Source organism: Indicator indicator, chromosome 9, assembly GCF_027791375.1.
Source record: "Indicator indicator isolate 239-I01 chromosome 9, UM_Iind_1.1, whole genome shotgun sequence".
Taxonomy (NCBI): Eukaryota; Metazoa; Chordata; class Aves; order Piciformes; family Indicatoridae; genus Indicator; species Indicator indicator.
This window is the reverse complement of record NC_072018.1, coordinates 37,573,281-37,596,795: the sequence shown is the minus strand read 5'-3', so window position 1 is coordinate 37,596,795 and position 23,515 is coordinate 37,573,281. Positions and strand designations below refer to the sequence as shown.

Sequence of the window (23,515 nt, the reverse complement as noted above, 5' to 3'; positions counted from 1 at the left end):
CAGCTGCAGCACCCACTGCAGCAGCTGCAGCACCTCCTCACACCAGGGGACAGCACCCACTGCAGCAGCTGCAGCACCTCCTCACACCAGGGGACAGCACCCACTGCAGCAGCTGCAGCAGCTGGTGGCAGCACTTCAGGGCTGTGGGGCTGTCAGCACAGGAGCCCAGGGCAGGGCTGTGAGAGGCCCCAGGGCCCAGCCTGGCTGCAGTGCCAGCAGTGAGCTGCTGGTCCCTGCCACACGCAGCCAGGGTCCCTTCCAGCAGCACCAGCAGGGAGCACCTGGGCCTGGGGTGAAGGGAGGGAGTGAGCTGCACCAGCAGTGGGAAGGGGAAATCCAGCCAGGGATCCACTGCCTTCACCACAGGGATCTACCAGCTTCATTATAGGGATCTGCTGCCTTCATCACAGGGATCTCATAGCTTTGTCACAGGGATCCACTGCCTTCACCACAGGGACCAAATGCTTATTACAGGGATCCACTGGCTTGGCTACAGGGATCTAATGGCATTATTAGAGGGATCCAATGGCTTCATTACAAGCATCTAGTGGCATTATCACAGGGATCTACTGGTTCTCTACAGGGATCTAATGGCATTATCACAGGGATCTAATAGCATTGATACAAGGATCCAATGGCTTCATTACAGGGATCCCCTGGCTCCATCACAGGGATCTGCTGGCTCTGTCCAGCCCAGCACTGAGGAGCAGCTCCTGTGCTGCAGGCCAGCCTCACCCCCTCTTACTTGGCTCTTTCTTCATCCAGCCTCTGCTGCTCCACATCCAGGGCACTTCTGACCACCCTGTACCACTTCTTCAGCTCAAAGCATGTCCCACCTGGGTGAAACACCTGGGGTTAGGGTGAAGGAGGCAGGCTGGAGGGCAGGCAAGCACAGAGCCACAGTCATTAGGGTTGGAGAAGACCTTTAGGATCACTGAGCCCAACCACAACCCCAGCACCATGCCTGAGAGCCCAGCAGAAGGTGGGCCCCATCCTGTACACAAACAGGGAAGGGAAGGGAAGGGAAGGGAAGGGAAGGGAAGGGAAGGGAAGGGAAGGGAAGGGAAGGGAAGGGAAGGGAAGGGAAGGGAAGGGAAGGGAAGGGAAGGGAAGGGAAGGGAAGGGAAGGGAAGGGAAGGGAAGGGAAGGGAAGGGAAGGGAAGGGAAGGGAAGGGAAGGGAAGGGAAGGGAAGGGAAGGGAAGGGAAGGGAAGGGAAGGGAAGGGAAGGGATCTTCTCTTGCCTGCAAGCTGACTTTGAGGGCTTCACACCAATCTTAGGTTCACACAAAGAAGACCTCCAGAAGCCCAGCTATGAAGTGTCAGTTTCATCCCCTCCCTGCAGGGCTGGGAGGATAAACTGGACAGTGCTGTCCACTCTGGGTCATGCTTCTGAGCACAGCAGCTTCACCCCTGGGTAGGTGACCAGACCTTTACCAGCATGTGCCAGGCTAGCAGGGCATGTGGCACCCAGCAGCACATCCACCACCAATGCTCCTAAAAGCACAGGGCTGAAGCAGCCCAGCAGGGCACACAAAGTCTAGGAACTCTAAACAGAGCTTTGTGACAGGACAAGGGGCAGTGGGCACAGCCTGGAGCCCAGGAGGATCCACCTCAGCATGAGGAGAAACTTCTCTGGGTGAGGCTGCTGAGCCCTGGAGCAGGCTGCCCAGAGAGGTTGTGGAGTCTCCTCTGGAGACTTTCCAGCCCCACCTGGATGTGTTCTATGTGCCCTGCCCTGGGTGCCCCTGCCCTGGCAGGGGGTGGGACTCTGATTTCCAGAGGTCCCTTCCAGCCCCACCTGTGCCTCTCTGCTGTAGATGGAGATATTTAAAGCCCCTCAGCTCCCATGCCCCATGGGTGGATCACCTGCCTGCTGAGGGAGCCAGGCTGGGCATTCCCCAGCACCCCAGCTGGCCATGCCTGCAGCATGCCAGCCCTTGCCAGCCAGCTGGACAAACCCTTCTGAGGGTGGCTCTTGGGTTGGTGTCATCTGCACTTTGGCTGCCTGGGCTATCCTGCACAGCAGGGCTCAGGTGCTAGAAGTCTGGATGGACTCAAAGAGCAACAGAGGAAAGGAAGAATCATGGAATGGTTTGAGGTAGAGAAGGCCTCTGAGATACTCCAGTCCAACACCAACCCAGCCCCACCATGACCACCAAACCATGGCCCCAAGTGCCATGGCCACAGGGTTCTGGAACACCTCCAGGGATGGGGACTCCACCAACTCCCTGGGCAGCCTGTGCCAGTCCCTGACCACTCTTGCACCAAAGACATTTCTCCTCCTCTCCAACCTAACCCTCTCCTGGCACATTCCAGGCCATTTCCTCTCTTTCTATCACCTGAGATAGGGAGCAGAGCCCAACCCCCAGCTCACTGAGGCCTCCTCTCAGGAGCTGTACAAAGACCCTTCAGCAGTTCCTCAAAGCTGTGGCCAGAGGTCCATGGGCAGGGGGGTTGGAACCAGATGATCTTCAACTTTCCACTAGCTCAGGCTGCTCAAGGCCTCATCCAGCCTGGATGGTTAAATTGGGAGTGGGCAGGATCCTGGGAGCTGAGGATGAAGCATTGCCCATCTCTGCAGGCTGCCCTTGGGACGGGGCCAGGGCCACTTGGCAGCTCTGGCACTCAGCTGTGCTCTGCCAGCAGCTCTGCCAGCAGCTCCTGCTTGTTTTGCCATCACCCCAAGGTCTGCAGGACAGGCACAGGAGGAAACAGCAGTGGATGTCTTGCACCAGCAGGCTTCCAAGTCAGTAAGTGGGCAAGGGCTGAGCTGCTCAGTGCCCACGGCAATGAGATCCTCAGTGGGGCAGGGAGCCCACGAGGGCAGGGGTGGCTTGGAGCCTTCAGCTTGTCAGCAGTTGCACAACTTCCATTCCTGTCCCATTATGGACTCCAAGTATTAAAGGGAAATGGAAAGGGAAAAAAATAATTTAAAATATCAAAAAATACCCCAAACCTATCCAAAATTACCCAAAAATATCCAAACCCATCCAAGATGACCCAGAATTACGAAAAAGCCATCCCCAGCAGGCTGTGCAGCCCCTTCCCAATGGGAAGTGCTGGGCTTGGCTGCCAGTGATGAGCATCTCCAGGTGGAGCAGCCTGGCTGGGGCTGGGGTTGGGGCCGGGGCTGGGGCTGGGGCTGGCACTGCCTGAGATGGTAAGAAAGGACCCAAAGGCCCAGGTGAGCCCCAGAGCTGATGGAAGGCTGGAAAGGGAAACTACTGGAAGCCAGCTCTGACCTTATCAGCTGGGATCCACATCAGGCCCTGGAAGACCTTTCTGGAGATTTCTGAGCTCTGGTTTGGCCTTTCTGCCCTCAAAGCACCACCTTCACACCATTTCCTCCTCCAGCTGAACTGCTGCCAGCTTCTTCACATTCTCCCAGGATGGTTGGGCCTCAGCACCCAGATTACATCTGGAGTCTGTTACAGACTGAGACCTTTTGTGAACAAGACCAAACAAGCCTGGATTTGATCACAGAGGTGGTTTGGTGCCCCCAGTATCTGCTCCTCACCATCAAAGTGCTCTGCACCCATTCATCCTCACCCAGCACACAGGAAACTCTGAGCCAAGAGGCAGCCATGGAGAAGAAGCAGGAAGTTACCCAGCAAGGTACCCAGCAAGGTCTGTACCAAATTCCCCTACCCAGGACAAGAATGATGCAGGGATAGGAGGAGGTGGGATGGATTTGAGCTGGGAGAGGGCAGACTGAGACTGGAGATGGGACAGAAATTCTTGGCAGTGAGGCTGGGGAGACACTGATACAGGTTGCCCAGGGAGGCTGTGGATGCCTCCTGCCTGGAGGTGTTCAAGGCCAGGCTGGATGAGGCCTTGAGCAGCCTGGGCTGGTGGAAGGTGTCCCTGCCCATGGCAGGGGCTTGGAGCTGGATGAGCTTTGAGGTCCCAACCCAACCCATTCCATGAGTCTATAATCCCATGAAACTGAGCTGTTTTTAGGTGACCAGGACCTGCTGCTTGAGCCTGCTTGCCCTAAAAGAATCAAGACCACCCCCAGCTTTTAATGATCAACCAAGTCTGGCAGAGCCTGGCTCCAAAGTGAGAGATTCATTGAGTCATGCAATGGGTTGGGGACCTCAAAGCTCATCCAATTCCAACCCCCTGCCATGGGCAGGAACACCCAGGATGGATTGGGTTAGAAGGGATGTTGAAGATCATCCAGTCCCAAGCCCCCTGCCATGGGCACAGCCCATGGCAGGGGGCTTGGGACTGGATGATCTTCAATCCTCCACCAGCCCAGGTTGCTCAAGGCCTCATCTAACCTGGCCTTGAACACCTCCAGGGAGTCCTTAGCCTTCATTTAGCAGAGTTCTTCCTGTACCTTCTTTGTTGTTTTTATTTCTTTCTTCTGCAAAGTCTGAAAGCAACCTGAAAGAAAACCAAAGCCAGAGGCAGTCAGAACTTCTTCTGCAGACCCAAACACAGCTCCCAAGCACCTCACATACACCCACTGGGCCCAAACACAACCCACAGCATCACCCCCTGACTGCACTCCCAAGTTTCAGGCTCAAAGGGATGGTTTTGAACCATCAGCAGTGCCTGGGGTGCAGAATGCCTCCAGCTGTGTGCTTCCTGCTCCTGAGCTTCCCTGAAGCTCCAACACACTGCATTCAGTAAGGCTAAGGGAAGAATGGGTCCAAGGCAGGGCAAAATTTCTTCCCTGAAAGGCTTTGTCAAGCTCAGGCCCAAGCTGCCCAGGGCAGTGGTGGAGTCCCCAACCCTGGAGAGGTTTGAAAGCTGTGGAGATGTGGTGCTGAGGGCCATGCTTTAGTGGTGCCCTGGCAGTACTGGGCTAAGGGCTGGACTGGAGGATCTCAAAGGTCTTTTCCAACCTGGGCAAGGATTCTTCAGTCAGAACAGTCACAGAATCACAGAATGGGTTGGGTAGAAGGGACCTTAAGAGACCATCTAGTTCCAACCCCTGCCATGGGCAGGGACACCTCCCACTGCCCCCAGATGGCTCAAGGCTTCATCCAGCCTGGCCTTGAACACCTCCAGGGTGTTTGGGTTGGAGACCTCTAAGCTCATCCAGCCCAACCATCAACCCAACCCCCCATGGACACTAAACCAGGTGCCAAGGCCACAGGTTTCTGGAACACCTCCAGGGAGGGGACAGCCACAGCCTCCCTGGGCAACCTGTGCCAGTCCCTCCCCACCCTCCCTGCCAAGACTTTCTTCCTCATCTCCAGCCTCACTCCCCTCTCCCAGCTCATTGTCCCTCAGGCTGTCACTCTCAGCCCTTGTCCAAAGCCACTGTCCAGCTCTCCTGCAGCCTCCCAGCAGTGGTGCCTGCTGCAGCTGTGCTGCCCTTACCATTCGTAGTGGTCATCCAGCAGGAAGAGCAGCTTCAGCACCACCACGATGAGAGCTGCAGCCAGCAGGTCGTGCCTCACCCTGCTACTGGCCTCCCCTGCAGGCACCAGGGTCAGGACCTCAGCTGCCCCCAGCCCCAGCTTCCGCACCAGCAGGCAGGTCCAGCTGTGCAGCGCATCTGGCCAGGCAGAGGGAACACAGGCTGGGGGCAAGCTGCAGGCACTCTGCCAGCACAGCCACTAGGACCCTGCCCAGCACTCCTGGCAGCACCCCATGCAGGGTCTGCTGGGGCTGAGGAGGATTTGGGCTATTTTCACAAGCAGTAAGCAACCTGCACTGTGCTTGATGGAAACAGCCACAGACCTCCAGGATGGCTATGCCTGGAAGGGACCTCACAGATCATCTGCTACAGCCTCCTGCCATGGGCAGGGACAGCTCAGCTGGACTTGGCTGCTCATGGCTCTTGATATTGAAGACCAGATTGGGTATGGTGCTGGGCAGCCTGCTCCAGCTGGAGGTGTCCCAGCTGACTGCAGGGGACTGGACAAGATGACCTCTGAAGGTCCCTTCCAAGCCAATGCAGTCTGTGACTCTGGGAATCTATTCACACAGAAGAAAATAAATCACATTTGTAACAGCAATCTGCTGTTATTCAAATGGTCACAGAAATCACAGAATGGGTTGGGTTGGGTTGGAAGGGACCACAAAGATCATCCATGGGCACAGCACGGGATGCAGGGGGCTTGGAACTGGATGATCTTCAACCTCCCACCAGCCCAGGTTGCTCGATGCCTCATCCAGCCTGGCCCTGAACACCCCCAGGGAGGAGGCAGCCACAGCCTCCCTGAGCTCCCTGTGCCAGTATCATAGAATCACAGAGTGCCAGGGGTTGGAAAGCAGGGGTTGGGCTATTCTCCCAGGCAAGCAGCAGCAGAAGGAGGGGACACAGTCTCAAGCTGTGCCAAGGGAGGTCTAGGCTGGGTGTTAGGAGGAAGTTCTTCACAGAGAGAGAGATTTGCCTTTGGAATGTGCTGCCCAGGGAGGTGGTGGAGTCACCATCCCTGGTGGTGGTCAAGAGAAGCCTGGATGAGGCACTTAGTGCCATGGTCTGGTTGATTGGATAGGGCTGGGTGATAGGTTGGACTGGAGGATCTTGGAGGTCTCTTCCAACCCGGTTGATTCTATGATTCTATGACCTCTGGAGATCATCCAGTCCAGGGCAGGGCACCCAGGGCAGGGCACACAGAACACAGCCAGGTGGGGCTGGAATGACTCCAGAGATGGAGACTCCACCACCTCTCTGGGCAGCCTGCTCCAGGCCTCTGTCACCCTTCAATCACAGAAGTTCCTCCTCCTGTTCAGATGAACTTCTGCTGCTCCACTCTGTGCCCCTTACCCCTTGTCCTGTCCCTGGGCACCACTGAACACAGCCTGGTGCCATCCTCCTGACACCCACCCTTGAGGTATTGATCAGCATTGATCAGATCCCCCTCAGGCTGCTCTGCTGCAGACTATCCAGCTCCAGGCCCCTTTGCAGCCCTTTGCTGTCCCCGGGGGTCAGCTCACCCTGACCATCACTGTGGGGGAGCCTGTCTGAAATTTACACAAACAGACCCAAGAAAAGCCTGAGAAGCCCAAATCCTGTCCCCAAGGCTCCCCTGAGGCTGGCTACCCCCTGGGCAGGCTGCACTCAGGGCTGTGAGTGGAACAGGAGCTGACTTTAAGGGAGCCAGCTGGGTGTGAAGAGCAGCCCAGCCCCGGCAGGGCAGGGCCTGCTGCCACCCCACCACAGCCTGGCTGGGGTCCAGACCATCCCAGCCAGGGTTGGAGCTGCACTGCAAAGCCCCAAACCACACCTGCTGGAGCAGGCTGTGTCAGCCAGAGCCAACTCCAACCCCCCAGCAGCAGCAGCCCCACACAGGCTCTGATTGCTCTCTGCCTATTTTTTCACAGATCCACCCCCCCAAATTTCTCACCTTTCCTGTTCAGCCAGAAAGACAGGAGCTGAGCTGATTGCATCACCAGCAGATTCCACAAAGGTTAGCAAGGTGTGAGTGAGTACAGCCCTAATGCAGCTGCACCTGATCCTCTCCTGCTGCTCACACAGGCTGCAGCAGCTCAGCTCTAATCCTCTGGCACATAACAGTAAAGGGAAGATCCAGGGAGCAGATTTCCCTGTGAGTACTCTCAGCCTGCTTCCTTTTATCTCAGGCACTAGAAATGGCTCTTTCCTGAGCAGCCACTGCTCATTCAGTGCCAGGTGAGGAGCTGACCTGGCCTGCTGGGGAGCAGCTCCATGGAGAAGGACCTTGCTGGACTGCAAGTTCTCCATGGGCCAGCAATGTGCCCCTGTGGCCAAGAGAGCCAAAGGGCTCTGGGGTGCTGCAAGAAGAGAGTGGTCAGGAGAGGTTCTCTACCCTCTGCTTTGCCCTGCTGAGGCCACTCCTGGAGTACTGGGTCCAGTTCTGGGCTCTCCCAGTGCAAGAGGGACTGGGATGTACTGGAGAGAGGCCAAGGGAGGCTCTGAGGATGCTGAAGGGCCTGAGGAGGGAAGGCTGAGCCCTGGGAAGCCTGGAGAGGAGCAGCCTGAGAGGGGATCTGAGCAATGTCTACAAACACCTGAAGGGTGCTTGCTCTGGGCAAGCTGTTCCAGTGTCTCCCCACCGTCACTGGCAAGAATTTCTTCCTCATCTCCAGTCTCAGTCTCCTCTCTTGCAGCTCAGAGCCACTGCCCCTCCTCCTGTCACTGCAAGCCCTGAGGTTTATGATTGGCCTTTAAGGTAATAACCATGAAGAGCTCAACAGAAGACCAAATGCTCCATAAGCCCTGGAGAAATGCTCACAGACTCTTCAGAGCAAGCCAGTGGCAGCACTGGCACCAAGCTGTGAGCCCCATAGCTCCCAGCTCCAGCACTGCAGCCCTGAGAGCCACTGCTGCTGCAGACCAAAGGAGAGCATTGGCTTGGGCAGTATTTACCAGGCAGGTTGGCTTCCATCAGGTACTTCATGCAGAGCATGTCTGGGTGCAGGAAGCAGCTAGGAGTCACATCTGGAAAACGAGGCAGCTTCAGGAAGGCTGCAAGCTCCAGCATCTTGCTGTGCACCTCCTCATAGCCAGGCCAGGACTGCAAGGCAAGGGGCAGAGGTCAGCTCAGCCACCACAGGATTAATGACTTCAGTCAGTGCTCAGCACTCAGCCCTCTGTTAAGCAGCACTGAACTGCTCTCTCCAGCACTGCCCTGCCTGGCACAGGGGCAGCAGGACCCAGGCTGCAGAGCTGCACAGAGAACTGGGCTCAGCTGGAAGGCCAGGGAATGTCTGCTCCAAAACAGGTTGGGGTTGGAGGAGATCTTGAAGACCATCTTAGTTCCATGGGCTGTGCCCATGGCAGGGGGCTTGCAACTAAGATGATCTTCAACCTCCCAGCAGCCCAGGGTGCTCCAGGCCTCATCCAACCTGGCCCTGAACACCTGCAGGGAGGAAGCATCCACAGCCTCCCTGGGCAACCTGTGCCAGTGTCTCCCCAGCCTCACTGCACAGAACTTCTCCCTCAGCTCCAGGCTCAATCTGCCCTCTCCCAGCCTCAGTTCACCTCTCCAAGTGCTGCCTCCCAGCTGCTCAGGTTTCAGGCACAGCCCAAGGAGGGATGTTGCTGCCTCAGCTGATGGCTCCAGCTCAGCAGAGCACTTCAGCAGGGCCCCATCCAAGTGAAGCTGTCCACAGGGCACTGCCCTTGACAGCAACTGGGCAAAGCTTTCCACCTGCACAGCTGCAGGATGCCCCTGCCCAAGGGTGATCCCAGGCTGCTGGCTGTCTGCTGCAGAGCAGGCTCAGAGCAGAGCTGGCAGGAGGAGGGTTTGGCCAACCCTTGGGTCTCACCTGCTTTAATGTCAGTTGTGGATAGAGTCTTGGAATGGTTTGGGTTGGAGAAGGCCTTTGAGAGCACCCAGTCCAACATCAACCCAGCACCACCATGGCTACCAAACCCTGGCCCCAAGTGCCATGGCCACAGGGTTCTGGAACCCCTCCAGGGATGGGGACTCCACCACCTCCCTGGGCAGCCTGTGCCAGTGCTCTCCTTGTGCCCCAGGCTGATTTGTGTCAAAGCTTCTGGCTGCAGTTTGCATCCAGTGCTCTTCCACAAGGGCCAGAGCAGACCCTACTCTGCCAGCACATCTGCTGCTTGCTTTTTGCAGCTGAAGAGCAAAGCCAAGTGCTGTAAAAGCTACCTACAGAGTAAGCCCAGGGGCTGTGGCTGGGCTCTTGCCAAAGGAGCAGAGCAGATGAAGCTGCTGGTAGCTGATGAGGTTCCTCAGGACATGGGGACACAGCTCTGCGGTGGGCACACAGAGATCAACCACATCAGCTGCTGCCTTCACAGCTTCACAGAATGCAGCAGGCTGGAAGGGACACCCCAAGGGCATCCTGTCCAACTCCTGCAGGCAGCAGGGACACCTCCAGCTGGAGCAGGCTGCCCAGGGACACAGCCAGGCTGAGCTTGGATATCTGCAGGGATGAGGCCTCAAGCACCTCCCTGGGCAGCCTGTGCCTCACCACCCTCACCATGCAGAACTTCTCCTGATGTCCAACCTAACCCTGCCCTGCTCCAGTTCCAAACCATTGTCCCTGTCCTGCCTCCACAGCCCCTTCTGAACAGTCCCTCCCCTCCTGGGGGTCAGACCCTGCCAGGGCCTAAGCCCAGGAGCTCAGAAGCCTTGGCTGCACCTCTCCTGTTCCTACAGGGCACTGCTGAGTCAGGATGAAGCAAGAAGCTGAAGCCAGCACCAGGCTGCCAGGAGCATGCAGTCAGCTTCTCAGCTGCAAACTGCAAGCATCAGCTGGATCCAGCAGAGCACAGCACAGCAGTGAAAGGCTGAGGCTGCAGCCTGGCTGCAGGGACCCAGCACTGGGAACTACCAGCAGGCACTGTGTGCCCAGCTCAGGATCTGCATGACCCTGCTGCAGCTGGAGGTGTCCCTGCTGCCTGCAGGGGGGCAGGACAAGGTGACCTTGGAGGGTTCCTTCCAACCCAATGTGTTCTGTGATGCTGTTGAGCTCTGCCAGAGCTGAGGTCAGGCAGCACGGCTCTGACCCTGCAGTTCCACAGCACTGGGGGGGCTGGAACAGAATCATCCCACAGAGCAGGTGGGGGGCAAGGCGTTCCCCATGGGGCAGCAATGGGACCCCGTGGACAAGGAGGCCAAAGGGCTCCTGGGGGCATTCTGAAGACTGTGGCCAGCAGGGCAAGGGAGGTTCTCCTGCTCCTCTTCCCTGGGGAGACAACACCTGCAGTACTGAGTCCAGCTCTGGGCTCTCCAGTTCAAGAGGGACTGGGAGATACTGGGGAGAGGCCAGGGGAGGCCATGAGGATGCTGAAGGGCCTGGAACATCTCTGTGGGGAGGGAAGGCTGAGACCTGGGGTTGGGTAGCCTGGAGAGGAGAAGGCTGAGAGGGGATCTGAGAGGGGATCTGTCTGTAAATCTCTGAGGGGTGGGGGGCAGGAAGGGGCCAGGCTCTGCTCAGTGGTGTCCTGAGACAGGACAAGAGGCAATGGACACAGACTGGAAACCAGGAGGTTCCACCTCAGCATGAGGAGAAACTTCTCTGGGGTGAGGCTGCTGAGCCCTGGAGCAGGCTGCCCAGAGAGGTTGTGGAGTCTCCTCTGGAGACTTTCCAGCCCCACCTGGATGTGTTCTGTGTGCCCTGCTCTGGTAGGGAGTTGGACTGGGTGAGCTCCAGAGGTCCCTTCCAACCACCACCATTCTGTGACTCTGCTGTTAGGAGTGCCCCAGCCTTGCCAACTGGTGCCAAGTGTGAAGGTACAGAGGAGAACCACTGCAGCTTGCTCCTAGAGGGCTTCTCCTTGGTCACCATCAGGAACAGGAGAGAAGTTCCTGCAGCCTGAGCTGGGGACTAAAGGAGCAGATCCATTTCCCCAGCCACTGCTGCCCATGAATCACTCACAGCTGCTGATGTAACAGCCAGGGTGTGCCTGCAGCTGCTAAAAGGGAACCAAGGGACAAGAAGAACAAAGATGAGTGAACCTCCTACGACTCCTGAGGCTCCTGAGGCTTCTGCCACTAGAAAAGGCATCAGGAGAGACCAAGCACAACATGAAAGCTGCCCTGAGCTGAAGGAGTACCTGAAAAGTCAGGACAGTGAGACACTGGAGCAGGCTGCCCAGGGAGGCTGTGGATGTGCCCTCCCTGGAGGTGTTCAAGGCCAGGCTGGATGGAGCCTAAGCAGCCTGGGCTGTGGGAGGTTGAAGACCATTGATGTTTTGGTTTGGGTCTGGTTCAAACAAAGCCATTCCTGACTCAGGTTTGCTGTCAGAGGTTTGCTGCTGTCTCCCAGAGTGCTCAGCCTGAAGTGACAAAGGCTTTCTGCAGCCACAGCCTGGCTCCTGCACAGCTCCCCTGCTGAGGACCTGCCCCCAGACTCTCCAAGGCTGCTGTGCCAGAGCCTCTTTTCCTGGCTGACATCTGCAGGAGCTTCACTGTTGTGGGCCTGGTGCTGGAGAGGTTCTGGGGCAGCTACGTGAAGAGTGGAGATGAAGACAGGAAGCTGTCACTCTTGTGTGGCTGAAATCCAGCCCACCTCAGAGGGTCAGCTGGCGCTGCCCCAGGCCAGCACTGGGCATGCTTTGCTGTGCTGGTGTTTGGGGGTGGCTCTGTGAGCCTAGAGTCAGGGAATGGGTTGGGATGGAGAAGGCCTCTGAGATCCTCCAGTCCAACACCAACCCAGCTCCACCACAGCCACCAAACCCTGGCCCCAAGTGCCATGGCCACAGGGTTCTGGAACCCCTCCAGGCATGGGGACTCCACCACCTCCCAGGGCAGCCTGTGCCAGTCCCTGACCACTCTGGCACCAAATGAACTTTCCCTAACCTCCAGCCTAAGCCTCCCCTGGCACAAGCAGTTGCCCTGGGTGGCTGTCTGCTGTCTGTGGAATTTTTTCCCTTTCTCTGTGTTTTTTCATGGAATCCTAGAATGGCTCAGGCTGGAAGGAACCTCAGAGCTCAGCTGCTCCAACCTCCCCACCATGCCCAGGGACACCTCTCAGCCAGACTCAGCTGCTCAAGGCCTCATCCAGCCTGGCCTTCAACACCCCCAGGCAGGAGGCAGGCACAGCCTCCCTGGGCAGCCTGTGCCAGACTCTCACCACCTCCTACTCAACAACTTCCTCAGCTCCAGTCTAACCTTGCTTTGCCTCAGCTCCAAACCATTGCCCCTTGGCCTGTCTCAGACACCCTCATGAGCAGTCCCTCTGCAGCCTTCCTGCAGGATGCCCTCAGGTGCTGTGCATTCAGCAGGTGCCTGCTGTACCCCTGCAGGACAGGGAGCAGTGCAGGATGGAGAGCAGCAGGGGTGAGGCTTTTATTTGAAAGAGAGACAGAAAAAGAGCTGAGGAGGAAGTTGCCTGCTGAAAGGGTTCTTGTAATCACCTCTATCATGGGAGCTTGCTCTTGTGTAACAGAAACTGCAGCTTGCCCATACCTGTCCTGAAGCATTACTTCATGGAGACAGCAAACAAAAGCCACCAAAATATTGATGGAATTTGACAAAATTTGTTCCCAAACTCTGACATTTCAGTGCAAGAGGGGAGAGCTCAGCTCCTTGCTGGATCACTCTGTCCTGGACCTGAGAGCAGCCTAAGAGAAAGCTGGGGAGGGATTCTGAGAAGGGCTGGGAGTGACAGACCAGGGGGCAATGCCTTTGAGCTGGGAGAGGGGAGAGTGAGACTGGAGAGGAGGAAGAAATTCTTGGCAGTGAGGCTGGGGAGACACTGGCACAGACTGCCCAGGGAGGCTATGGATGTCCCCTCCCTGGTGGTGTTCAAAGCCAGGCTGGATGAGGCCCTGAGCAACCTGGGCTGCTGGGAGGTTGAAGATCATCTTAGTTCCAAGCTGCTGTGCCCATGGCAGGGGACTTGGAACTAAGATGATCTTCAAGGTCTCCTCCAACCCAACCCAACCCAACCCATTCCACTGCCCACTGCAGCCAGGAATCTCCTGAGGAGGAGGATGTCCTCTTCCGCCAGCAGGCTGTGGGAAGCTCTTGCTGTGCATCCAGCTCCAACCTCCTCCCTTCTGAAGGAGCTGCCCAAGCTTGGGCTGTTGAGGGAGCTGCCTCTGTGCTGCATGGGTTGCTGCCCCCTCCGCAGCTAGCCTCAGCTCCCCAGGACAGTTTGATGCAGTCTGAGGGTTTCAGGAGACATTTTCACTTTGTTTTTAGCACTTTTTTCCCCTCTGAGTGTCCATTGCCAGGCAGAGAACCTGGGCAAACTGCCTGGCTGGCTGCAAGGGGGGCAAACTGATCTGGCTTCCACAGACTCATGGAATGGGTTGGAAGGAACCTTGAAGATCATCCAGTTCCAACCCTCTGGCCTGGGCAGGGACACCCAGGATGGGTTGGGGTAGAAGGGAAGTTGAAGATCATCCAGTCCCAAGTTCCCTGCCATGGGACCCTCACTGCAAGGAGGACATTGAGGAGCTGGAGCAGGGCCAGAGAAGGGCAACAGAGCTGGGGAAGGGTCTGGAGAAAAGGACTGGGGAGGAGCAGCTGAGGGAGCTGGGGGGGTTTGGTGTGGAGAAGAGGAGGCTGGAGCCAGGTGGGGCTTGGGCTCTGCTCACATGCAACAAGTGACAGGATGAAAGGAAATAGCCTCAGGTTGCTCCAGGGCAGGTTTAGGTTGGACATCAGAAGGAACTTCTTGACTGGAAGAGTTCCCCAAGCCTGGCATAGGGTGCCCAGGGAGGTGGCTGAATGCCCATCCCTGGAAGGGTTTAGAGGCAGAGATGTGGTGCTGAGGGCCAAGGCTTAGCCGCAGCCTTGGTAGGGTTAGAGAAGTGTTGGACTGGGGGATCCTAAAGAGTTTTCCATCCCAAACTCCACTATGGTTGTGTGATGTAAATTGGACACCAGGGGAAGCTCTGCACAGGGAGGGTGGTGAGACCCTGGCACAGGCTGCCCAGGGAGGTGCTTGAGGCCCCATCCCTGGAGACATCCAAGATCAGCCTGGATGTGTCCCTGGGCAGCCTGCTCCAGCTGGAGGTGTCCCTGCTGCCTGCAGGGGTTGGACAAGAAGCCCTTGGAGGGTCCCTTCCAGCCCAGTGAAGCTGTGGATCACCAGCATGAGTGCCAGCAGCAACCTCTGGGAGCTTGGCCTGGCCTCCAGAGCAGGAGCTGAGTGGGGGCAAGCAGAGAGCACCAAGCCCTCCTCTCACAGCACTGCCTCTGCTCATCTCTGCCTCTCCACAACCCACATTCAGGTGATGACTGAAGATGCCGTCAGGAGGTGAGGACTGTGGTCAGGACACAGCCCAGCTCCCCAGCACCCAGCAGAAGCAATGCCCTGAACCCAAACACCACAGCAAGCAGCAGGGCTCACCACAAACTCATCAGGACAATGCCAAATCATTCCCAAAACGGAGCCTTGGAAGCTGCAGGCTCCAGCCAAATCCTATTTTTGGTTGGAACCAGCAGGTAACCACCAAAACATTGAGCAACTCCTCCCTTAATCCCTGAGAAATCCTGCAGCCTGCTGTTCCCCTGCAGCCTGCCTGGCAGCTCTCCTGCCCCCAGCATTCACAAGCAAATCTGCATCAGGAGGCGTCTGCAACCTCCTCTCAGCTGCATTTACAAAACAAAGTGGCTGTGACTCTGCTGGAACAATGCTGCACTCAGCCAGAGACACTCCTGGGGCTCCTCTCCACTCACTGCAAACCAGTCTGGGCCTGAGCTGTGAGGTGGTCACAAGGCACAAAAGGTTTAAGCAGAGCAAGTGCTCAGAACCACCTCCCAGCTGCCTCCTTGCTTGCAGCCAGGAGGAGAGGCTCAGGCTGGGGACTGGGGAGAGATTCTTCACAGTAGGACAGGCTGCCCAGGGAGGTTGTGGATGAGGTTGGTTGCCCAGGCCAGGCTGGATGAGGCCTTGAATCACCTGGGCTGGTGGAAGGTTGAAGATCATGCAGTCCCAAGCCCCCTGCCATGGACACAGCCCATGGCAGGGGGCTTGGGACTGGATGATCTTCAACATCCCTTCCAAGCCAACCCATCCTGGGTGTCCCTGCCCATGGCAGGGGCTTGGAACTGGATGATCTTCAAGGTCCCTTCCAAGCCAAAGCACTGAGGCTCTGAGTGTGAGCCCAGAAGGCCAGCCCTGCACTGGGGAACTTCTGCTCAAGGACATGAGTGCCACATTGAAACCTTGGGCAGGGAATGGGATAGGAATGTGCAGCTCCTAGACATGAGAGAGCTCTGCACAGATAGCCCTGGGAGGCCACCAGCCTCCAGGTGAGGCTGTCACATCCCTCTTGGGAGGAAGGGAAAAGCACAAGTGAAGAGATCTCCCTTCTCACAGCATCCCAGCGTGGCTCAGGCTGGAAGGGACCTCAGAGCTCATCTGCTCCAGCCTGGCCAGGGACACTCAAAGTCAGTTTTGGTGACATCAAAACAAACACCCAAATAATTTTGTCTGTCCAAGTCTGACAGCAGTATCACAGAGGCATGGCTCAGGCTGGAAGGGACCTCAGAGCTCATCTGCTCCAACTTCCCCACCATGCCCAGGGACACCTCTCAGCCAGACTCAGCTGCTCAAGGCCTCATCCAGCCTGGCCTTCAACACCCCCAGGCAAGAGGCAGCCACAGCCTCCCTGGGCAGCCTGTGCCACCCTGGGACTGAAGAACTTCTTCCTCAGAAGCAGAGGAAGTGGCCATGGCACTTGGGGAGCATGGTGGTGTTGGGTGGATGGTTGGACCCAACCCAACCCATTCTATGGATCAGAGCCCTGGACTCATCCTGCTCCCCACTCAGAGGGCTCCTCCAGCCAACCACTTCTGGGATTCTGACTGCAGTGCTCAGGGACTAAGGCAAGAAACAGCACAGCTCTGCAAGGAGACAAGAGGGCAATGAGACTAAGCAGCAGGGCAGACAAAGGAAACCACCCCAAATCCTGGCATTCCAGGTGACTGGGATAGGCCTGGCACAAGGATGAAGCAGCAGCAAGATTGTTCTGGAACTGGTAGAAGAAAATGAAGCCAGGTTGTTGAAGTCACCCAAAGCCAGGAAGCAAAGGATGAGCTGAGGAGAGGCCCAGGTCATTTACACACCAGAGGCTTCAAGGAAGTGGCTGAGGAGCTCTGTGAGACACAAAGATGGTTTTTTAGATCATCTGAAGAAATTGCAGCCATCAAAGCCTCCCCACACTCACCTGTGGGATTTAAAGACATGTAAAAAGGGAGATTGAGGAAGGCTGGAATGATGAGCTTGGCATGGATCCTCAGCTCACTGATACACTGGGAATGGGAAAAATGGAAGCTAAAAATATCCTGGCAGCCAAGCAACACTCCTCAGGTCAGGAGAGCAGAGCAGAGAGCTGCCTGAAGCTCCAACTCCCTCAAGAAGCTGCTCTGAACCCCCCTCTTTCCTTCTTTAAGGGACAGCTGAAGGGGACCTGAATCAAATTCATCCCAGACTCACTGCACCTCAGAACTGTCCTCAAAACTCAAGAGCTGCTCTGCTGGAAAGCAAAGAGTGCAGGACAGAGAGGGCAGGCAGCAGTAGCCCTGAGAAAAGAGGGGGTCTTGGCAAGCTCCCCTCAGAAATCAGCTCCCCACATCCTCAGAGCAGGGAGGGCTGACTGGGGGGGACACAGCAAGGTGGGCAGCAGGGGTCAGTGGCAGAGCTACACTGAGCCAGGGGTGCTGGCAAGGGTCAGCTCAAATAGCACTGACAAAGAGGGGAGAGAGGGGAGAAAGAGAGAGGGGGGCAAGAGAGAGGGGGAAAAGAGAGAGGGGAAAAGAGAAGGGGGAAAAGAGAGAGGGGGCAAGGGAGAAGGGGGGAAGAGAGAGGGGGGAAGAGAGAGGGGGGAAGAGAGAGGGGGGAAGAGAGAGGGGGGAAAGAGAGAGGGGGGAAGAGAGAGGGGGGAAGAGAGAGGGGGGAAGAGAGAGGGGGGAAGAGAGAGGGGGGAAGAGAGAGGGGGGAAGAGAGAGGGGGGAAGAGAGAGGGGGGAAGAGAGAGGGGGGAAGAGAGAGGGGGAAGGGAGAGGGGGGAAGGGAGAGGGGGGAAGGGAGAGGGGGGAAGGGAGAGGGGGGAAGGGAGAGGGGGGAAGGGAGAGGGGGAAGGGAGAGGGGGAAGGGAGAGGGGGAAGGGAGAGGGGGAAGGGAGAGGGGGAAGGGAGAGGGGGAAGAGAGAGGGGGAAGAGAGAGGGGGAAGAGAGAGGGGGAATAGAGAGGGGGAAGAGAGAGGGGAGAGAAAGAGAGGGGGGCAAGAGAGAAGGGGGCAAGAGAGAGGGGCAAGAGAGAGGGGGGCAAGAGAGAGGGGGGCAAGAGAGAGGGGGAAAGAGAGAGGGGGAAAGAGAGAGGGGGAAAGAGAGAGGGGGAAAGAGAGAGGGGGAAAGAGAGAGGGGGAAAGAGAGAGGGGGAAGAGAGAGGGGGGCAAGAGAGAGGGGGGAAGAGAGAGGGGGCAAGAGAGAGGGGGCAAGAGAGAGGGGGCAAGAGAGAGGGGGACAAGGGAGAGGGCGCAAGAGAGAGGGGGGAGAGAGGAGGGCAAGAGAGAGGGGGGGAAGAGAGAGGGGGGGCAAGAGAGAGGGGGAAGAGAGGGGGGGAAGAGAGGGGGGGAAGAGAGGGGGGGAAGAGAGGGGGAAAGAGAGGGGGGAAAGAGAGGGGGGAAAGAGAGGGGGGAAAGAGAGGGGGGAAAGAGAGGGGGGAAAGAGAGGGGGGAAAGAGAGGGGGGAAAGCAAGAGGGGGCAAGGGAGAGAGGGGAAGGGAGAGAGGGAGAGAGGGGAAGGGAGAGAGGGAGAGAGAGGGGGGAAAGAGAGGGGGGGAAAGAGAGAGGGGGGAAAGAGAGAGGGGGGAAAGAGAGAGGGGGGAAAGAGAGAGGGGGGAAAAGAGAGAGGGGGGGAAGAGAGAGGGGGAAGAGAGAGGGGGGAAGAGAGAGGGGGGAAGGAGGAGAGGGGGGAAGAGAGAGGGGGGAAAGAGAGAGGGGGAAAGAGAGAGGGGGGAAAGAGAGAGGGGGGAAGAGAGAGGGGGGAAAGAGAGAGGGGGGAAAGAGAGAGGGGGGAAAGAGAGAGGGGGGAAGAGAGAGGGGGGAAGAGAGAGGGGGAAAGAGAGAGGGGGGAAGAGGAGGGGGAAAGAGAGAGGGGGGAAAGAGAGAGGGGGGAAAGAGAGAGGGGGGAAAGAGAGAGGGGGGAAAGAGAGAGGGGGGAAAGAGAGAGGGGGGAAAGAGAGAGGGGGGAAAGAGAGAGGGGGGGGAAAGAGAGAGGGGGGAAAGAGAGAGGGGGGAAAGAGGAGAGGGGGGAAAGGAGAGAGGGGGGGAAAAGAGAGAGGGGAAGAGAGGGGGAAAGAGAGAGGGGGGAAAGAGAGAGGGGGGGAAAGAGAGAGGGGGGAAGAGAGATGGGGGAAAGAGAGAGGGGGGAAAGAGAGAGGGGGAAAGGAGGGGGGGAAAGGGAGAGGGAGGGGGAAGAGAGGGGGCAAGGGAGAAGGGGAAGTGAGGGGGGAAAGAGAGAGGGGAGCAAGAGAGAAGTGGGCAAGGGAGAGGGAGGCAAGGGAGAAGGGGGCAAGGGAGAGGGGGCAAGGGAGAGGGGGGGCAAGAAAGGGGGAGGAAAGGAAAATTATGAAGACTTTTGGCCATGTCTGCAGCCTCTGAGCACAGCAGATGCTGGCAGTGCCTCAGCTGCCTGGGTGCTGGCAGCCAGCCTCCCACCCCAGTGTCTGTGGAGCACTGCAGACAGCAGCCAGCAGAGCAGGGGGCAGGCTGCAGCCTCACAAGCTGACTTCCTGCTCCTCTCCTGGGTTTCCCAGAGCTGGGATGTCCAAGCCAGCTCAGCCAGCAAGCTGCAGGGAGCAGCAGGATGGGTTCTGGAGCAGGATGTGGGGAATGGTGAGTAAGGGGTCTGCAGCTCTCAGCCCAGTGATGTGGTCCACAGCTGCTAACACTCCCCACAGCTGGGCTTGCACTGCCAGGGGAACACTGGAGGGGAAGCTGGGAGCAGCTATTGCTATACACAGGGAGTCCCAGGGGCCTGCAGAGGCTGGGCCACAGTGCCCAGAGCTGGGCCTGGCTGCCTGGGTGCACAGGGAGCTGGGGGGTGTGGGCAGCCAGCACAGCCTGGAGCTGAGGGCTGCAGCTGCCAGCACCCAGGCCAGGGTGGGAGCTAGGAGGTGCCCAAATTCAGCTGCTCCCTGTCAGCTAAATCACACCAGATACAGACTCACCATAAGCAACACCAACCCCTGGAGACCCTCAGGGCCAGGCTGGACAAGGCCCTGCGCAACCTGATCTGGCTGGGGATGTCCCTGCTGACTGCAGAGGGGGTGGGCTGGAGCAGCTGTAGAGTCCCTTCCAGCCCACACCACTCACTGAGTCCATCAGCTTTGTTCCCTAGCTTGTGAGAAAAGGGAAGTGCAGGACCCAGCATGTGGCCTCCTGGAACCTCATCCCAGTGACCTCAGCCTGGCCAGGGCCCTCTGCAGACCCTTCCTGCCCCCTAGCAGATCACCACTGCCCCCCAGCAGGTCACCACTGCCCCCCAGCAGATCACCACTGCCCCCCAGCAGGTCACCACTGCCCCCCAGCAGGTCACCACTGTCCCCCAGCAGGTCACCACTGCCCCCCAGCAGATCACCACTGTCCCCCAGCAGGTCACCACTGCCCTCCAGCAGATCACCACTGCCCCCCAGCAGGTCACCACTGCCCCCAGCAGATCACCACTGCCCCCCAGCTCAGTGCCATCTGCACACTCCCTGAGGAGCCTCTCTCCCCTCACTCAGGTCATTGATAAAGACATTACAGAGACCCGGCCCAGCACTGAGCCCTGGGGAGCACCACTGCAGCCCAGCCCCAGCTGGACTGAACTCCAGTGCCCACCACTCTCTGGGCCTGGCATCTTGAGCCAGGGAAGCCTCCACCCCTCCAAGCCATGGGCGCAGTCAATCCTTGCCCCTAAGGAGCACATTACCTCTACACAGAAGATCTTCAGATCAAGGCCACACAACTTCATCTTCTCTGGGAAATGCTGGAAAACATTCAGGTATGGGATGTGGCCTTCAACAGCAAACCTGCAGCAGAGCAGAAAGAGCAACTTCCAGCAGCCTTTAGGAGGACAAATGAGAGTTTCCAACTGGAATCATTCTGATCAGAGCACAGTTATCCCTCCTGCCAGCTGTGCTACCTGCAGGTGGCCCTGGGCAGCCTGCTCCAGCTGGAGGTATCCCTGCTGCCTGCTCCAGCTGGAGGTGTCCCTGCTGCCTGCTCCAGCTGGAGGTGTCCCTGCTGCCTGCAGGGGGGTTGGACAGGATGCTCTTGGAGGGTCCCTCCTAGCCCAATGCAATCTGTGAATCTCCCTGATCTTGCTGCACAGCTCAGTAAATTGTTGGTTTGTGAACTCCTCCAGCCCCTGCTGGGTTGCTGCAGTGGTTGGCAGCCTGGGCTCTGCACCTGCTCGCCACACCTCAGGCAGCAGCTGCACCCAACCCCAGCAGGGGAGAGCCTGAGCTCCTCACTCAGCACAACCTGCAGCTGGAGGGAGGAAAGGGTCAGGAAGAACAGACCCAAGGCAGGACAAGGTTCATGGAATGGATTGAGTTGGAAGGGACCTTGAAGCTCATCCAGTCCCAAGCCCCCTGCCATGGCAGGGACACCCAGGATGGGTTGGGTTAAAAGGGACCTTGAAGCTCATCCAGTCCCAAGCCCCCTGCCATGGCAGGGACACCCAGGATGGGTTGGGTTAAAAGGGACCTTGAAGCTCATCCAGTCCCAAGCCCCCTGCCATGGCAGGGACACCCAGGATGGGTTGGGTTAAAAGGGACCTTGAAGATCATCCAGTCCCAAGCCCCCTTCAATGGGCTGTGCCCATGGCAGGGGACTTGGGACTGGATGATCTTCAACCTTCCACCAGCCCAGGTTGCTCAAGGCCTCATCCAGCCTGGCCTGGGCCTTGATAAGCCAGAAGGGGAAGAAATTGTTCCCCATGTCCAACCTAAACCTCCCCAGGGGCAACCTGAGGCCATTCCCTGTCTCTTGTTCCCTGGGAGAAGAGACCAAGCTCCACCTCACCCTAACCTCCTTTCAGGGAGCTGCAGAGAGCAATGAGGTCAAGGTGCTCAAGGCCAGGCTGGATGAGGCCTTGAGCAACCAGGGCTGGTGGAAGGTTGAAGATCAGTCAGTTCCAAGCCCCCTGCCATGGGCACAGCTTGGAACTGGCTGATCTTCAACATCCCTCCTAACCCAACCCATCCTGTGATTCCATGAAGCTTCATCCCCAGGCCAACTCATTACTGAGCTAACCTCCAGCACATGGAGACCATTCAGGGTGCCAAAGGGCTGCATGTGCTCCACAGACTGGAGGAGAGGGTTGGTGAAAGTGTTCTTTTTAACCCACAGTGGCCCTGCCAGAGGAGGTAATTGCAGTGTTTTGCTGCTAAGTGTGTCAAGCAGCAAGGAGGAGGAGCAGGAGTGGGGTTGTGGTGTTGTAAAACCCTCTGGAAGCTGGCAGAGTGCCCTAGCAGAGCTCCTCAGCAGGGATCACGAGGGAGGAGCAGCACTCAGCTGACTCCAGGGGTGGGAGAAGAGCAAAGTGAGGAGCAAACAAGGCAGAACTTTCAGCACAGCTCTCAGTGAAGCTGCTTTAAAGAAAGGCAATTTGCCTAGGGCTGGCCAAGGCCATGCTGAGCCCTTGGTGGTGTCTCTGGTTTGATCTGGCTGCATGCAAACAGCCCAGAAGCCTCTGCTTCTTCAGCTTCAATATTCACCAGCTGGCAAACCAGCACTTGATGGGAGTTGATGCAATCTACAATTCCTTCCCCTTCTTCATCAAACCTGTGAAAGGCAAAGGCCTTGAGGGGAGGGAGGGCAGTTCTGATAGTGTAATGATGGCTTGGATAACTGTGGTAGCATGGCCCTGCTTTGCAAGCCAAATGACAGCCTTTGAAACACCACCTTCTGCAGCTCAGCCCTGTCTGCACTACTAACAGCCCTGAGTGATCCTGATTTACCCACCCAGGAACCCCATCCAGTTAATATCTTCTCCTTCCCACCAGCTCCTCTCACTTCCCAATCATTAAGTCTCTCATGATGCCTTTCTGGGCTCTCTTTAGGACTTGAGGAGGTTTTTTTCTCTCCTTTCCCAGCTTTTTTTTTACTGTTGTCATGTTCCCTCTAAGGCTTTCCAAGCAAATGTGCTCATCTCTTAAGGACCTCAGGACAAACTGGTTGCAGGTTTGGAGCAGCAAGGGTGTGGGCAGCAGGAGCAGGGCAGGGATTGTGCCCCTGTGCTCAGCCACACCTTGGCTGCTGGGTTCAGTTCCGGGCCTCTCACTCCAAGAAGGACATTGAGAGGCTGGAACAGGTCCAGAGAAGGGCAACAAAGCTGGGGAAGGGTCTGGAGAAGGGGGCTGGGGAGGAGCAGCTTCTTGAGATTCACTGCAACCAACAGAGGAGAACATTCTCCATCAGCAGCTGCATGGAGTTTAAACTCCACCAGCACCCAGAGAGGCTGGGTTGGATGGTCCTTGGGACCCTTCCAAGCTGCCATGCTCAGAGTCTGTGCTGCCTGGGCTAGTGAAGAAGGCAAGCAGCAGCTGCACAGCAGGCCCAGCTCAGCCCCTCCTGCACACAGCTGCCTGGGCTGGGAAGCAGCACAAGAGGAGCAGCAGCCACAGCCCCACTGTGACCAGAGGATGGCTTGAGCAGAGGCCACTCTTACCTTAGGAGGTCAGAGAGGGTGATTGGCTCCCTCAGCCACAGCAGTGCCATGTAGCAGAAGGAGAGGGTCATGGGCATCGTCATCCTCAGCTTCTCCCTGGGCTTCTCCCTTAGGTACAGGCTGCCATCCACTGACCCAGAGTAGGCAGAGGTGCTCCCTGGGCAGGGGTCAAGGGAGAGGAGCAACAGTGACTAGTAAGGCAGGCAGACAGCCTGGGGTACACAGAGAACAGGTCAGAGCAGCATAGAAGGAACCTTCTGGAGCAAGTAGCCCTGTTTGGAAATCAATGAGACCATAGGAAGGACCTGGAGCTGTTGGAGAGGCACCAGAGGAGACCACCAAGATGAGCAGAGGGCTGCAGAACCTCCCCTGTGGGACAGGCTGGGAGAGCTGGGGCTGTGCAGCCTGGAGAGGAGAAGGCTCCAGGGAGACCTCAGAGCAGCCTCCCAGTACCTGAAGGGCTCCAGGAGAGCTGG

The 23,515-nt window shown here is 57.6% G+C and overlaps 1 protein-coding gene across 1 annotated transcript in view; it reads right to left on the bottom strand.

The window, feature by feature from the left end:
• The window catches only part of TAF1B (TATA-box binding protein associated factor, RNA polymerase I subunit B), a 28,466-nt gene that overhangs the window by 4,038 nt on the left and 913 nt on the right, over positions 1–23,515 (bottom strand). The window contains exons 2-7 of the mRNA XM_054383392.1: positions 23,040–23,230; positions 20,295–20,394; positions 8,313–8,460; positions 5,336–5,513; positions 4,344–4,390; positions 746–836 (exon numbers count right to left, since the gene is read on the bottom strand). Of these exons, the coding sequence (XP_054239367.1) occupies positions 746–836; positions 4,344–4,390; positions 5,336–5,513; positions 8,313–8,460; positions 20,295–20,394; positions 23,040–23,230 (755 nt within the window). The remainder of the gene's footprint in view (positions 1–745; positions 837–4,343; positions 4,391–5,335; positions 5,514–8,312; positions 8,461–20,294; positions 20,395–23,039; positions 23,231–23,515) is intronic.